The sequence below is a fragment of the Opisthorchis viverrini genome (genome assembly GCF_000715545.1).
Source record: "Opisthorchis viverrini unplaced genomic scaffold opera_v5_29, whole genome shotgun sequence".
NCBI classification, from domain to species: Eukaryota; Metazoa; Platyhelminthes; class Trematoda; order Opisthorchiida; family Opisthorchiidae; genus Opisthorchis; species Opisthorchis viverrini.
In genome coordinates this window covers 2,441,474-2,456,054 of record NW_008751685.1, presented here as the reverse complement: position 1 = coordinate 2,456,054, position 14,581 = coordinate 2,441,474, and the positions used below count along the sequence as shown (strand labels likewise).

Sequence of the window (14,581 nt, the reverse complement as noted above, 5' to 3'; positions counted from 1 at the left end):
TGTATTATGCCATACCATACGACAAAAGTTTGACATGAGCACTGTCCTGCCCTTGCTTAGATCGACAGAGTTTAGCAGCGCTCAGGTGCTTCCAAACAGGGGCGTCTTCTTGTGAACTATCCAGTTTTACATCGAACCAAGGCAAACTGAAACTCATTTTCCGATAGATAATTGTTGGTGACAGCATCAGCAAATTTGCCCCGGCAGGGACAGAGTTAGGTCGAAAGAATGTAAGACATGGATCTGAGCAAGAGAGTGATAAAAAGCGTCTGATAGAAAACTGGCCATAGTGAATGCATATCCAGCTAAGGCGAGTGAACTGACGCTCATAGTGAGTGCAGAGGCATCGATTCGGATTCATCCAGTTAATTGGGTGAATTTACTTTGAATATTTCAGTAGTATCGGATCTAATGCCGTCTGTCATGTAAGAATATGTTTAGGAGAGTACGGAGTCTGGTATGAAATATCTCAATATTGATTAGCAGTAAGCAGGCTCTGAAATATGTTGTATCGGTTTGTCATCTCATTTCTACCGGGAAGGTCAATAGAGATATTCCACCGTTTGCTTTGTCTAACAGGCAAATCGTGCTTTTCTAAAAGAAACTCTGGACACCATGGTGTCCCTTGAGGACTCCGAAGAGTGTTCGTTTCCAGTGGGTGTGTGATCACACGAAAAGGTATCCACCACTCAGGAGTTACCAGTACCTCCTTCTTTATGAAGCGTCTTATACTAAGAATAGCTGTGACTTGGTATGGTGCCATATACGCATTAGAAGCGTGAGCACAATCTGTAAATTGCTCTAAAGGAAAAAAAGATATACACATAAGACTGAGTAGGACAATGACATGAAAATAATGGGACTGAAGAAGTACACTCACAAAATTTGTCCGACACATTTTCGGCTATGGGACCAGAATTAAAAGAAACGGTAACATTTACTTGTATATAAAGTGTCGAGCTGCGTGAAGTTTTAGGGTTTTGGTTTCGAAACTCGCCAGATCCTGTCCACTTGATATCCATCGCACATGGCGGTTTACGTATACGAATGATGTGACCTTTTGAGTCACACTGTCGAAACCACACTACAGGCTCACTGATGGCGCTGACAGAGATCATTTGTTGACGCTTAGGCAGAGATTTGTCGAATAACATATGAAGTGCATGTGTGTCAGTGGGACGAGCAATGGCTGAAGTTCGATTTTTCATTCTTTAAGAACTTCCAATCATCAGTTGAAGAGCCATCAATATAGTCTTTGCACTCGTGTTTTACTGGATCGATCTCAGAAAACGCAGAACAACGAAGCGCTGCGTCTTATTGTTTGATTTCTCTCACATACTAATACATAGATATGCACATGCACGTTCATCACTTTTGTATTTGTGAAGGGATTGGTTGCATCGATTTCTAGTCAGTCATTGGTTGAACTTTATTTAATACCTAAAGGAAGTTCACGGCGTCCACACCGTGATTTTGAGTTCGCACCGAGGTAGCGCAGTCAAGTGTTTATCAATTTCTTCTTTACTCAGATAGGTACACTACACTGGCGACGGATAAGGGATACCAAACAACAGGCTAATCAATACCGGGTTGAACTTCACCTTACAACTATAACCGGATGAATAATCACATAAACTCACCGGTGGAGAGCAGTTGGGCTGTGGACAGGTAGATAGAAAGCGATTTTATGACATCTCATATTAGAGGATGGTGTTGTCCACTTGAAAAGCAGAAAATAACATCGGTTCTCCGTTCAAACGATTAACGCAGTTCCGTATTCAAGATGATGACATATTTTCTATCCAAATATAAAAACTGTGGGAAGATCTAGTGGCCCTATCGAAATCTAATTTCATGGCAACATTACGGACGTTTATCCTCTAATGTCAAGGGAAAATATGACTAAAATATGCTTAAAAACAGTCTATTTAAATTTTTTTGATTCCGACAAAATTCAGCACCTTCATAGCAAGTAAACAAAGGGCTATTTTCTGAATAGAAGGCTTTGTAAGGGTAGTCTAATGGACGTATGCACGGTTTCATCAATTTGCACGTGCTACTCACTCATTTGTTAGTATTCACGTTGATGAGATTAGCATTTGGCTTGTAAACTTTCCGTCACTATCTCGAGGGCCTCCATCAGAGGGCCACTGCTTAGGTTTTCATCCACCACCAATCGGGGTGTACCTTACGGCACTACAGCTTCAAACCAGTTGAGTAGCTGAGTAGCTGACAACTGAGTGGCTAAATGAGCCGTTTTAAAACCACCTTACGTTTTTTGGTTTAATTTTTTGCATCTGATGGGCTTGTTGACCACTGCCTTTTTGTTTTAACATGGCCTAGATAAGTAGGTAAACAAATAACTAAATAAGTTAGTTAAAAATAAGTAAATGACTTACATCGTCCGAAGAGTCCTTTGACTGTAACGATATTTCAGCCAGGTAATCAATATTAAAAAAAGATTGAAATGGGTAGCTAGTACTACTAATAATAATAATAGCAATAGCTTTTTATATCATTTCACAATTGGTAAGGTGTGTGCTCTAGAATTCTCTGGTGGCCCTGGATGCAGTGCAAGAAAACGTCGAGTGGGTTATTATCGTGTGATAAAGTCAAGTAGGAGGGAGAGACCAACGATGATGTTTCCCGCGTGGTTGGTCTCTCTTGGAGTGAGTTTGTTGTCTATTTTTACTTTGGGATATCTACATCTTGAGAACTGCCCTCCCTCTTGTCTGTTCTCTTCACGGGGGTCCCCATGTCCGGCCGGAGTGACGATTGATCGGCACATGCCATTTTAGGTCTGTAATCACCCGCCATTATTTCAAGCATTCTGAGTGTCAGCCACCGGAAAATACAGCAAAGATAGCCACCGTGCTAGCGAGTGAGAGGAAAACAAATCAAGAACTTGTATGACTCCGTCAATTTTTCCTGCAGACCTATCAAGTGTGGGTCTTAAGTTTGCAAATTCACGGTACCAAATGTCGACCTCTAAAAGCCAAGACACCTTGTCGCGTGTACAATGCTGTAAGGTTCTGTGAATCGATGTATCTGCGTTGTCATTGTGGTAGAAACTTTGAGTTGTGATCAGGATACTTGAAAAAAATCAGCACTATCAAAGAATATGCTAGCCAATTTAATGGTCAAATCTCTTTAGTCATTTTCCACTTCTTCGAATAACATCGTTACTGTACGAGCAGACCAGCTGTCTGGTTTGCTCTTCATACGATGCATGTAGCAGACACCTTAGCGAGCGTTTATGGAACTGATACCTTGTAAAAACACCAAGAAGCGAAGCAACAGTGAGAATGTCCTCATCCATGAGTTGCTGTTTCAGGCCATTCAACGTCATCTTTATGATTGCATGAAGCTTGTAAGAATAAAATATGTCCCCTTAAACAGAGATACTTTACAACTGTCTATGCAAGCACTAGACATCATGTCGAAATCGGGGTCACCTACCGGAACATGTGCACAGATGGAGTGTCGAAAGTCAGATACGATGGAACTTGTTGGCACAGATACTAAAATCCTCGATTAGTCTACTGGGGTTATCCCTTTTCTGCAAGAACTCCTTCACAAAACGTTCCGAAAGTCTTTTACAGCTTCACGGAACTCAAGCGGTGTTGAACGACAGCTTTCATCCATAAAGCCTCTGAGACAAAACCATGGCCACTTGCTTTGTTCCTGCTTCTTCTGTTCGTCAGTCTTTTGGCATCTTGGAACCGCTAGCTGGTTAACGGGACGCAAAAAAGACAAGCAAACTAAAAACACTGGCAGTGGAGTTAACGTTGTACGTCAGTTTTCGTTCAACGCCAGCCTGAAATCACCGAGTTCCAGGCTTGGTACGGGCAGTACATTCACATTGACAGGCTATCAATTATATATCCAGTGCAGTCACAAAAAACTGAGGTGACTTCAGTGTTTCGTTTGCTTCCACTGTGAACCCTAAGCAATATACGGTTTCAATGTTCCGAAGGTCTTCTATTCGAACCTAAGCGGTGGTCGTTCATAAAAGTCTCACAAACACCTCCTCAGACTTTCTGAAAAAGTAATCTTTGGCTTCAGTGTACGAGACCCCGTTCTAACATTAATAAATGGTCAGGGTATCTTCCAGCACTTGCGTTTTTTCAACAATGCATGAGAAATACTACCCAAATATCCACCCAGAATGCCTCAGAACAGACAATCAAATCGCTGAATCACTAGACCGATGGACCCCAATTATCCTTCTAGCTTTGGAGCAACCCAACTTTGTACCGTTTACTAATTCATTCTCAGCTTTACTTCCATTATATTCATCATAACCGGTACATACATCTTACATTGCACCGCATAGTTCGGTGAATTCAATCAGGAACACGTTGAATTAAAGAGGCAAATATTCATCAGTCGAACTAGAACTGCAATCTGAAGACAGAATCTACAGTTTTAAAGTCGAACATTATTTCGTTCGCTTACACTTTAGGCTTGCAATATTCTCCGTCATAGATACTCCTTCAGCCAATCTGTGATCTGTCCATCTAGCTTGGCAATTCGGTCACAGCAACTTTGCAGCCATTCGAGGAAGCGGATGGATAATTCCTCTCCTGCTTGCGCTCATAAAGTTTTTTGCCTCTAAGGTGGATGACTGTCATTAATCGTAGTTTGATTGGTTCATGCACGATCTATGTTGTTTTGTGATTTGTGAATCAATCAAATGATGGGAAGGATAATCTTTAAACGAAAAATCACGTTAGAACTTAAAGGTACTTTGAAGAAACTATGTAAGCGAAAGCACGAAGAGAGCATTACCTGCCCAACTTAGCAATGACAACATCTCCGCGAATAACGTCAAACTAGGAGAACAGCTCATGAAGCCCTGATCGGTTACCAATAATGCACTCCAAACTAGTGAGCTATCTTGACACTGAATTTTTTTGAATGACTGATGATTTTATGTACGAACAACTTAGAATCACTCACTCATGGAAAAGGCTCTAGAAACTTTAAAATGAAGGTAAAAAGTTATCGATTAGAAACCACGAGGTTCTGAGTTTGAATGGTCCAGGTTACTACAGACGTTCTCACACTTAGTTCTCTGATTACCAAATATAATGTGTTCAGTGTTATTGATGGGGTATGGAATGCCCCTGTCTGGATCGCCGCAAAGACCATCCTGTCCGACATTTGTGCATTGGTATGTCTGTGTGAATGTGCGCAGCTGACTTACTTGCCCATTCGCGCTCGTGTTCTGTTTGCTGAGCCTGTCTTGACCTTGATCACAGCCAATCAGAATCACGAGACTGTCGTCGGAAGGGACGATCGCAACCCACACTAGCGAGCCAACATTCCACTCGCCGTGTTTGGCGTGCGGCGTTCACCCTACACCGTGCCGGTCAGTGAGAGTCTTATGCACTGATTGACTCAAAGAACGTGGATATTTAAGGCTTGTTGCTTATCCTGCTTATCTGCTTATCCTTATCTGCTTATCCTTGTGTAAATAGTAACCCGATTCTGGAAGGTCGAACCTACGCGTCCTTATCGGAAGCCTCAGCACTCATAAGCATACACTTAACTCGTAGGAATAACGCGTTTGGAGAGACAGAAAACTGCAAGTTCGGTTATTTGTAGAGGTATGTTGACGATTTTTCTGCTTAAGTAAGCAACGAACCGGGATCAGTAATAACGCTGAATGTTTCTCCCCCCCTCCCAATTGCACTGGAATGTCATCGCGCTCTTTGAGCCACCAACTGCGGTAGGCCAAATCCATGTGCTTAAGCGAATGAAGGCAAAAGACAAAAGAATTAACTTCTGTAGCCAGATAAGAGGATATATGCAATTCCGTCACGAGGCCACGGTTATCTTCGTCTCATCACGAAAGTAAAGGCCAATATGGTTTGTTTGACGAATCAGCTGACATCTTGCCTCGCCCATCTAATAAACGGTCATGTTCAGACTATGTAGCTGAGGAAGAGCAACCAATGAGTGAGCTCCAAGCAGCTGTTCGATTCAGTTAACACGGAACAGCAGTAAACCCCCCTCCAAGGCAACCACTTGCGATCCTGTTCAACCACGAAATGTTCAAATCAAATGAGCAGAAGTCCGTTATAAGCTTAGTGTGCCATTGATGAGACAGCCTCTAAATAATGCTCAAAACATCTTGAGCTGGAGTACGTCCCTCCCGGGCCACCTAAACGAAGGTCCAAGGTGTTAGTCAATGGGCAGTCTGGATTAACTTTATATCTTCTCGCATTACAGAATCCATACCAGTGTTGACTTCTTATGTGAAAGCAGTTCATATGACAGAATTCCGTGCCAAGATTTCACCAGTCTTTGAAACCTTTTTGCTACGTCGTCGCAACTATGTACGGCGGTTTTCGGTTCTCAACAAAGGAAATACCGAAAGCAGATTACCGCCATAACTTTGCGCTTTTACGCTACAGCTGGCTTGCTGTAGTACCAACAGGCTGTGCCCCATTTCATGACTTGTACAGTCTTCACTTACTCTGCTAATGCTGTAATGTTATTGAAATGAGTCAAAAGTGGTCGGGGTATCCTGTATTGTACACTTTCCGAACGTGAGGTAAAGTGGCCCGACACAGATCGATACGAAAATCAACCAATCATGTAGATGAATGTAGTTGCGTAATTAGCCGCCTCTCCAGTCATGAACGAATGTTCTGTATGCATTGACAGATTGGTCGATGGGGTGACTAACACGATGCGTGCTCAACAAGAACTACATGCTGAAGCACAAGCTGAGCAAACGGTGCGTTGTTCTGCTTCTTCGCGCACACTCTACTGGATGTAAACTACTGTTGTACACAGATGAGAACCGGTTCTCCTAGCTTCTAACAAGTGCCTTGCGAAGGATGATTCCAGTCCTCACGGGTCAAGTGAAGGCTTACTGTAAACGTTGAAAATGATCACATGAGGAACCTAAATCAGAGGTTTCGAAAAAGACTTCAGAATAATTACAGTCGGACTGCAGTCGATGGCTGCACCGACCGAAAATAATCATTTGTCAAACGACGCACTGTGGCAAATGTAACCTAACAATAGTTGAAGGAATCTTCAACCGCATTCTTAAAGTACTAAGACAAAATATTTCACTCGACCAAAGTTCGAAGACGGCACGGTTATCAGGGCAACCACAAGCCCTTTGACAGGTTTCTTTGAGATAGCTAATATCTGCATGTGACTTCCGCAACAGTTCATCTTAAAAATTCAACACCTTCAAAAACTGGTGACCTCACCCGCTGACGTCTTAGAAATGCAAGCAGCCTTCTTGGGGAAAAACGATCGTGTGTTGTTCATCTCTTACTTACTGAGAAACGCCCCGGCAATGGGGATTTTGTAAGAGACTCTCTGAAGGCTGGATGCAGATAAACCTGGAGTAACGTGATTGCCGTCCATTATCCTTACTCTGTTGAATTTAATTAATCTCATTACAGCTGAAGCAACGTGTTGACGTTTGTTCCAGAAGTTTCAATTTTGACCCCTCTGAAATTCATATTCTTTCGAAATTCATCATCAACAATGTCAGCTGTAATAACCGTGTACTTGTCGTATTGTGGTTGTAGCTTCCACTGTTTCGTTCACCGATGGTTCAGGGGGGTAAGTAGATGCGCATTGTAGGCGGGAGTTGATTAATTAGTGCGTAAAACACTGCACTGTAGGTGAACTGTTAAGTGGGTGGACTGGGAAGGGAGCTATGCATTGAAGGCAATAGGTTGGATGCATGAGCGCCATTGAAGGCGCAACTGGGCCATGTCTGACAGTGTCTCTAACCATTGATATGGCCAATCTCGGAGTCTCCATCCAGGAAGACAGCACTGACCAGCACAGCTGAGTTTGCTGGTAATGGCATGTGTACTTGAAATCATCAGCAGTGCGCATGCCACGAAACTCAAGAGAGTCTGAAACCTGCAGCATCGTGACGATCAGTCTGAACACTTAGCCATCCGGTCACGACTTGGTGATCAACAATGTAATTAACTCGTACTCAGACAGGATTCGGCGCCACTGGGTCCTCATGCATGGACTCCACACCACGTGATCGCATGCGTGTACTGGTTTGTTAAGTGAAAACTTCTCAGAATGTCCAAACTCCTTTCGTGGTCAGGGCATACATGAAACAATCAAACCATGTGCACAATGTGCACCATCAGCCAGAGGTGATTGCAGTTATTCGCCTTTGTGTTAGCGTCACTCCTGTCTACAACAGCCAACTTGGAGTTACGCAGCAAATTGTCTTTGTCAGCGGAGTTCACAAGACAGACTGGCAAGCATGTGTGTACATAGAATTTTTCTCCTGATCTAATTTACGGACTGATTGAACGTGTTGTACTACTAAGACGTCAATCAGTAGGAGATTGAACAAAGGTACTTGCCAGATATGTCTGATTGAAAATGTTTCAGTCCTGACAAAAAATTGGTCAAATTTTCAAATTTTTTTGTCTCCTACGATTAGTATGCTCAGGTTTTACTTACGGAGTGATTGTTCTTGAGTGTTTTAGAAAGAAAAGAAACGCATTGGAAAAATAGAAAATCTTCAACAAAATGGTCGGGCTGTCTAAATCCACAGGCCTTCCAAACTAAAAAAAATGTGTACTTATCGTAGGCAGAAATACTTGTGGGCGTGAGAAATTTCACATAAGAAAGTGAGTGTTTTCCTGAATTCTGTTAGTGGAACCCTTTGGCGGCCGTACTTTCGTGGAATCTGTGAATACATCTTAAACATCCAGACCAGTTCATAAATATTGGTTGGCATCGTTTGAGCCTCTGTACTATTAAGCTTACCGGTAGGTAGCGATTCGACCAAATCTTCTAATCTTTCTCACTTTCATTTTTGAGTTAGTCATATTCCATCCGAGTTCCCAAACAAAATGACATTTTGTAAGGCTTTCGAAAACTTTCCCGTCCCTCCGAACTTACCTGTCTCTTCGTCTGGGCATTACTCGACTGCACAGCGTTCTTGGCGTGTCTGATTATTGGACCTTTTCCAGGAAAACTTCAGGAAAAAACTGCTCCCCACATAAACAGTTTTCTATACAAATCATTGTTCATTTCAATCAAAAGACCTGGGACTATCCCCCTTCTGTTTGCGTTGACCTGTTGAACTCATCTTTTCCATGCCCTTTACTTCCAGTTGGCTAAGTATAAGATCAAACTCTTCCAGACTACTCAGCTCCTTGGTTTTTTGACAGTTGTTGGACATTCTTCGATTGTTTGAGACTCAGAGTACCATAAACCTCCGCAACCTGACCCGATTACTCCGATCTGCGATTTGTGTCGCCTACACGTTTGGTCTACCAAAACGTAACCGCCGAACGAGCTACTTTATGAATCACTATAAGACTACGGTATGCCGTGGCGGTTGAAAACGGTAAGGCAGCAGATCAGACAATTAAAGTCAGACAGCCGTTGGCCGATGGGTTGAAAAGAAAACAATAATCTCGAGAAATACACTCATTTTCAAATCAACTTGGTTTTCACGGGAGACTCAATTGAATCTCTCGTTTATGATGTCCTCCAGCTGAATGTGCTCCACAGAGGCACGATTTTCCAGATGTTGCAGTATACTTTCATAAAGGAAACTACTCACAAGTTTGCTGAAAACTCTTCGACAGCCCACGACCGGTTTCGCCCTTCTGGGGGCTCATCAGGTAGGCGCAGTCCCCGAGTTTCCGTCAACCTTATGATCTACTTGGTTGAAAAGAAAACTAATCTCTTTTGCGTAAAGGATTGATTTACCCCCCATTGACAGCGAAGATGTTTTTGTGAGAGAAAAATAGCCACAAATGCTGGACGAGAACAACAAAAGGAAAGACTTTCTGGCTGCCTTTGAAAAGTCATTCATTACAAGCGAGCTGAGATTAAAAAATAAAGACATGAATAATATGAGCTAATGAAGGTTGAAAACGAAATCAATGATTCTTTTTGGACAATCGGACGAATAAAAAGATGTTTTGTCCCGTTGAAAAGATGACCTGCTAGTTTGATCTAGCCGGAATTCAGGTCAGGATTGTCTACAAGACTAGTAAGTGTGAGCTGATTCCGGACGTGAACTTCCAAGCTGAAAGATGGGCAGCATGCTACAGGTTCCACTAGTGTACTTACTTTTGGGAGGTGCTGAAAATCCAGAGAATATCGGCAACTCAGTGGGGTTATGCCATTGAGTCAAAGGACCAAGAAATAAGTAATAAGTCATGGTCCCACTGTAATTCAACTTATCCAATTGAAGACAACTTGCTAAGATATAAGACACATCTGAGCTAAGGAGGACTAATATAGCCTTTGAAGCATAAGCATCTTGTGTATACCTCCAGAAAAGAAAATACCTTGAGAGTGGATTTCTGAAATATATATTTTTTGTTTTTCTATCCATAAACATAAATGTTCAACTGTAGGTTACCACTTAAATAGGTATGTGGAGACAATCAACTCTTTTCGGCCTTTTAATAACCGCTAAGCTATGAAGAAGTACTTTCTTCTCCCTCGTTTTTTATAACAGTTTTCGGCTAAACTGCCCACGAAAAGTTTTTGTTCAAGCGTCGTTCCTGTTTTGTCCAAATGCTGTGTACAACTGCCTCGTCTGTGTTAGGAATCATCCGCAGTAAACATCTCGCGGGCCTCAGGGGCGATATCAGTCTAAAGCTAGATCACTGAGCCATGAGTGGCTGATCAGGAGTGGGGACAACTCGCAATCAGACATGACAGAGTCCCACTCGTCCCTCGATCACAACCCACATTGAGTGGACACTTGTCACTGTAGTTTTCAATTGGTTGTTGAACCGAAGTTTTACTCGTTATGTGAATTCGTCTACCTTTTGAGGTACTTAAACTTCGTTGATAACATGAGAAGACTTGAAAATTTCATTGATAAGCGAACCTATTCCAGCACAAAAATCAAAGTACTTTCATACATACAGCTGAGAAGTACACCCGATCAGTACAACTCACGCAACTCAAATGCCACCAAATCGACTGACCATATTAACGCGAATTGATTGGTTTTGACTGATTAGTTTTGACTAGTGATCAGATATCCCATGTCTTTCTCTGCAAACGCTGCATCACGTGATATGTGCTCTGTGCATTGAGGATAGAGAGAGAGAGAACAGTATCTCATATGATTTCCATTCAAGCATAATGCATATCTGCGAACACCTGTATAATTGTGCAGTCCTCAGTCTCTAGTCCGTGCGGTGTTGCCTGTTTACTTTCTGTGTACCTTCTAGTATTACATTTTGGTACAAGCTGGGGGTATTCACCATCGGCTGTGCCAAAAACCAAAGAACTTGGCCGATTTGTATGAAATTCCAGAAACGGAGGCTAAAAACTTCACGAACAAGTAGAGCGGCAAGTGGAAAATATAAAATTAAGAAAAGAACTTACATGGGGTCCCTTTAGTTAATAAGAGTCCCAGAAAGACAATGCATTGTAAATCTGTGCTTGAGTAGCCCTAATTTTTTACTCATGTGTTACTGAGCTTCTGATTAGGCATATGTCATCTGACGACCAGCTTTTTACTAGCTACTATGGCTGCACAATATCAGATCATTCCTGAGAAAAACTGGGATGAGGCACTCGTCTCTGACAAAATAATCTGACAGTCATCTTAGGATGTCACATCAGAGGTTTAATGGTCTTGATAGATAAGTAACCGCGGCTGAACATCACTGAATTTTTTTCGCTAAAATTCGAGACTGTTGCTACAGATCTCAGGAATTCTACCGATGTACGATGAAAAAAGTAACAAGTTGTATTAGACATAACTATAAACAGATAATATGTGTTTTAAACCGACGGGTTCATCTTCAAACTCAAACCTCAAGCTAAGAAGCTAGCAACAGACAACGTGAGGTGTATAATCATTGGCTTTGAGCACGATTTGTGTAGGCCAGAAGAGACTCTTTGTTTCAGATCAATTTATGTCAGCAACAAAGGCAGTGATGCTGAAACAACGCGAGTTCGAATAGTTGCGAACTAAATTCTGCCACACGTCAATGTTTAGTGTGAGCTAACTATTCCTCATTCTTGACTGGTACTTTTGAGGTCTTCTCACAGCTGAGCGCTGCTTGGCGGTCTAAAGCCACTGTCTCCATGATCCCAATGCTTATTCCACTCACCATAGAATACTTGGCGATTCCTACTTCTTCGGGTATCGGTTGCTGTGACATGGAAAAACTTGGGAACTCCAACGTCCCAAAGTCTGCTTTGCAGCTGCTCAGTCTTTCGAAGGTGCCCGATATTCATCTGCGTTCTTTTATCGTACTCACTGATCCCCGCGGAACATCCTGCGACAGCCTCTCCTATGTGGACATTGGTGCAATCGCTGTACGTGAATTTATGAACACGAGAAACAATCCCTCAGTCACACCACTGAAGATTGCACGGTGTTTCTTTAATGAAGGGTTACTTCAACCTTAACCGCATCCTTGGTTTTCGGATGATTTCATATATCCCTGGAGTATCTTTCTATCTTTGGCGTCCTTCATGAAAGCCCAGTAGTAGAATCCTCACTCTCTTCGGAAGTCAAACAAAACATTGTCAAGCAGGTAAATCAGGAACAGAAAAAATATTTCTGAGTGATTTCCTTTAGAGTTTTGTTTGGTCTTTGCCAGGTAAGACAAAACACTGGGAGAATAGTTGAGTAAAAATCAGAACACTCAGTGATTTATTGTGGATCTTGTCACACTTGTGTCCTACGGAAGTGCTACGGAGAGAGCATGATCTTTGGGTGATCAGGCCCTTTAAAGTTTATCTTGGAACCTACCTACACCTAGCTATGGGTTAACGCATTTATCCTTTGAAAATGAACATATGATTTATTAGCCGATATCCTCATCTGCTAGTGTCGCACCATTTCGGGTTCGAGATCGTTCAGTGATTAACGCGCGAACCTCTTGATCACAAGGTCCGTGCCTCCAACCCAAGTCCAACATCTCGACTGCTCTTGGACAACCTGGTGTTAAAGTTGAACCATCATTATTTGTATTCATAGGGTTGTAGACACTGTGCAACGAAAGTATCAAGTAAATAACGCTTTTCAAAAGTTACTCAGATGACGCTGTTGGGACGGCCTCTCAGGGGTTATTTGGATAAGCTTGACATGCCAAGTTTCTACCATGAAGTATGTGCTAATCATATGGTATTATTGTAAAAACATCCATCACCATCATTGTAAACAAGCAATCAAGACAGTAGATTTCAGTAGTATATACCACTGCACAGAAGAGTTACTTCGAATTTGTTTACCAAACTGCTATCTTTTAAGAATCACTTCTCCCGAGAGACTGTTCAAACCCACACCGGTCGTACTTTGCCTGGGGGAAACTCACAAATTTATTTGAGATTCAGCTATACAACTTTGTTCAATCGTCATCAGATCCAGCTGAGAACTATTCGCTAATTTGTGTACAACATTGAGATTGCAAACAGTTTGAAAAGCTTTGATGAAACGTTACATTTACAGAGAAAATTTCTTACAGTTTGAGTTTTCTGGAATTTTACAAAAGGACAAGAATAACGGTTTATTTAGCCTAGCGGTCATAATTCATGAAACAGCTGGGATTGAAAATCTAGTCCAGACTGTACACAAAACCGCTCTATCGGTGGTGTGTAGTCTCGAAATATGTGACTAATGTGGCCTTTGAGCAAATTTTACCTCTTTTTGTTTTTAGACCGCCTACAAACTAGTACAATGTATTTTGACGCGTTTTCCAGCCGATAGTCTAGCATTTTCCGCGCTTTGGCCCAACGGATACTGTTTGACTGGTCCACTCCGGTCACACAGCTTTTTGCAGTTGTTCTGTAAACCACCACATCGAAAAGAACCGTATTCCTCTGTTGTTTATTAGGTTTGCTATGAATAAAACCTTGAATTGATTTCAGTGTACATTGAATTTGCTCTGGCGGTATGTGTAGCGACCCAGTCACCCACATACTTGACTGTTCAACTCACAGTCGCTCACTGGATCGCGAGGCTTGTCTTTTTCTCATACGCACAAACACGTCGCATTAAGCTGACACATCGGACATCGATTGTCTGCACCGCCTAGTCAGCGCAGCAACCACTCATGTGCCGACGCGCCCACATACACGCACTGGGACCTACATAAAGGCAAACCGAACCCAGTCAAGACACACAGACTCGCGCGCGCGCAGGGAGCAGGACGTCAACCTCTCCACAAGTCCACGGACAACCATGGAGTACGTGTAGCAGTCTAACTGCGGAGAAAAACACGTTCCCGCCGTCCGGACTTCCACCAAGGGACTCTCGCATCCGATAAGTTCCCTTTTTGACTTGCTCCCATCCTCGCACCGTATTTATTTTCATACGTGTCGCAACCACACAAAAACTTTTATTAGTGCACATTCACCTTCTGATTTGTATTATGGCTATCACTACCTGTGCACTAATATATGATCGATCTTTCTTGAGACATCTTGGTGTGACTGCGGGAGCTCTTAAAGTGAAAAGGTTATGATTCTTGGATAGAGAAAGTGTAACTATTGTCCGCTGGAAGTATATCCATACATAAATATACTACTAATGTGGCATGCGAGCAGGATGTTTTCTCGTAAATCCGCTTCG

At 42.4% G+C, this 14,581-nt stretch overlaps 1 protein-coding gene across 1 annotated transcript; it reads left to right on the top strand.

Annotated features, from left to right (window-relative positions):
- Positions 1 to 6,700: 6,700 nt before the first annotated feature.
- T265_02428 (hypothetical protein) lies at positions 6,701 to 13,844 on the top strand (the record flags this gene model as incomplete). The annotated part of the gene is made up of 4 exons (XM_009166661.1): positions 6,701 to 6,748; positions 9,189 to 9,344; positions 12,052 to 12,321; positions 13,668 to 13,844. The coding sequence occupies 4 exons, from the start codon at positions 6,701 to 6,703 to the stop codon at positions 13,842 to 13,844; spliced, it is 651 nt and encodes a 216-aa protein (XP_009164925.1).
- Between the last annotated feature and the right edge of the window lie 737 nt (positions 13,845 to 14,581).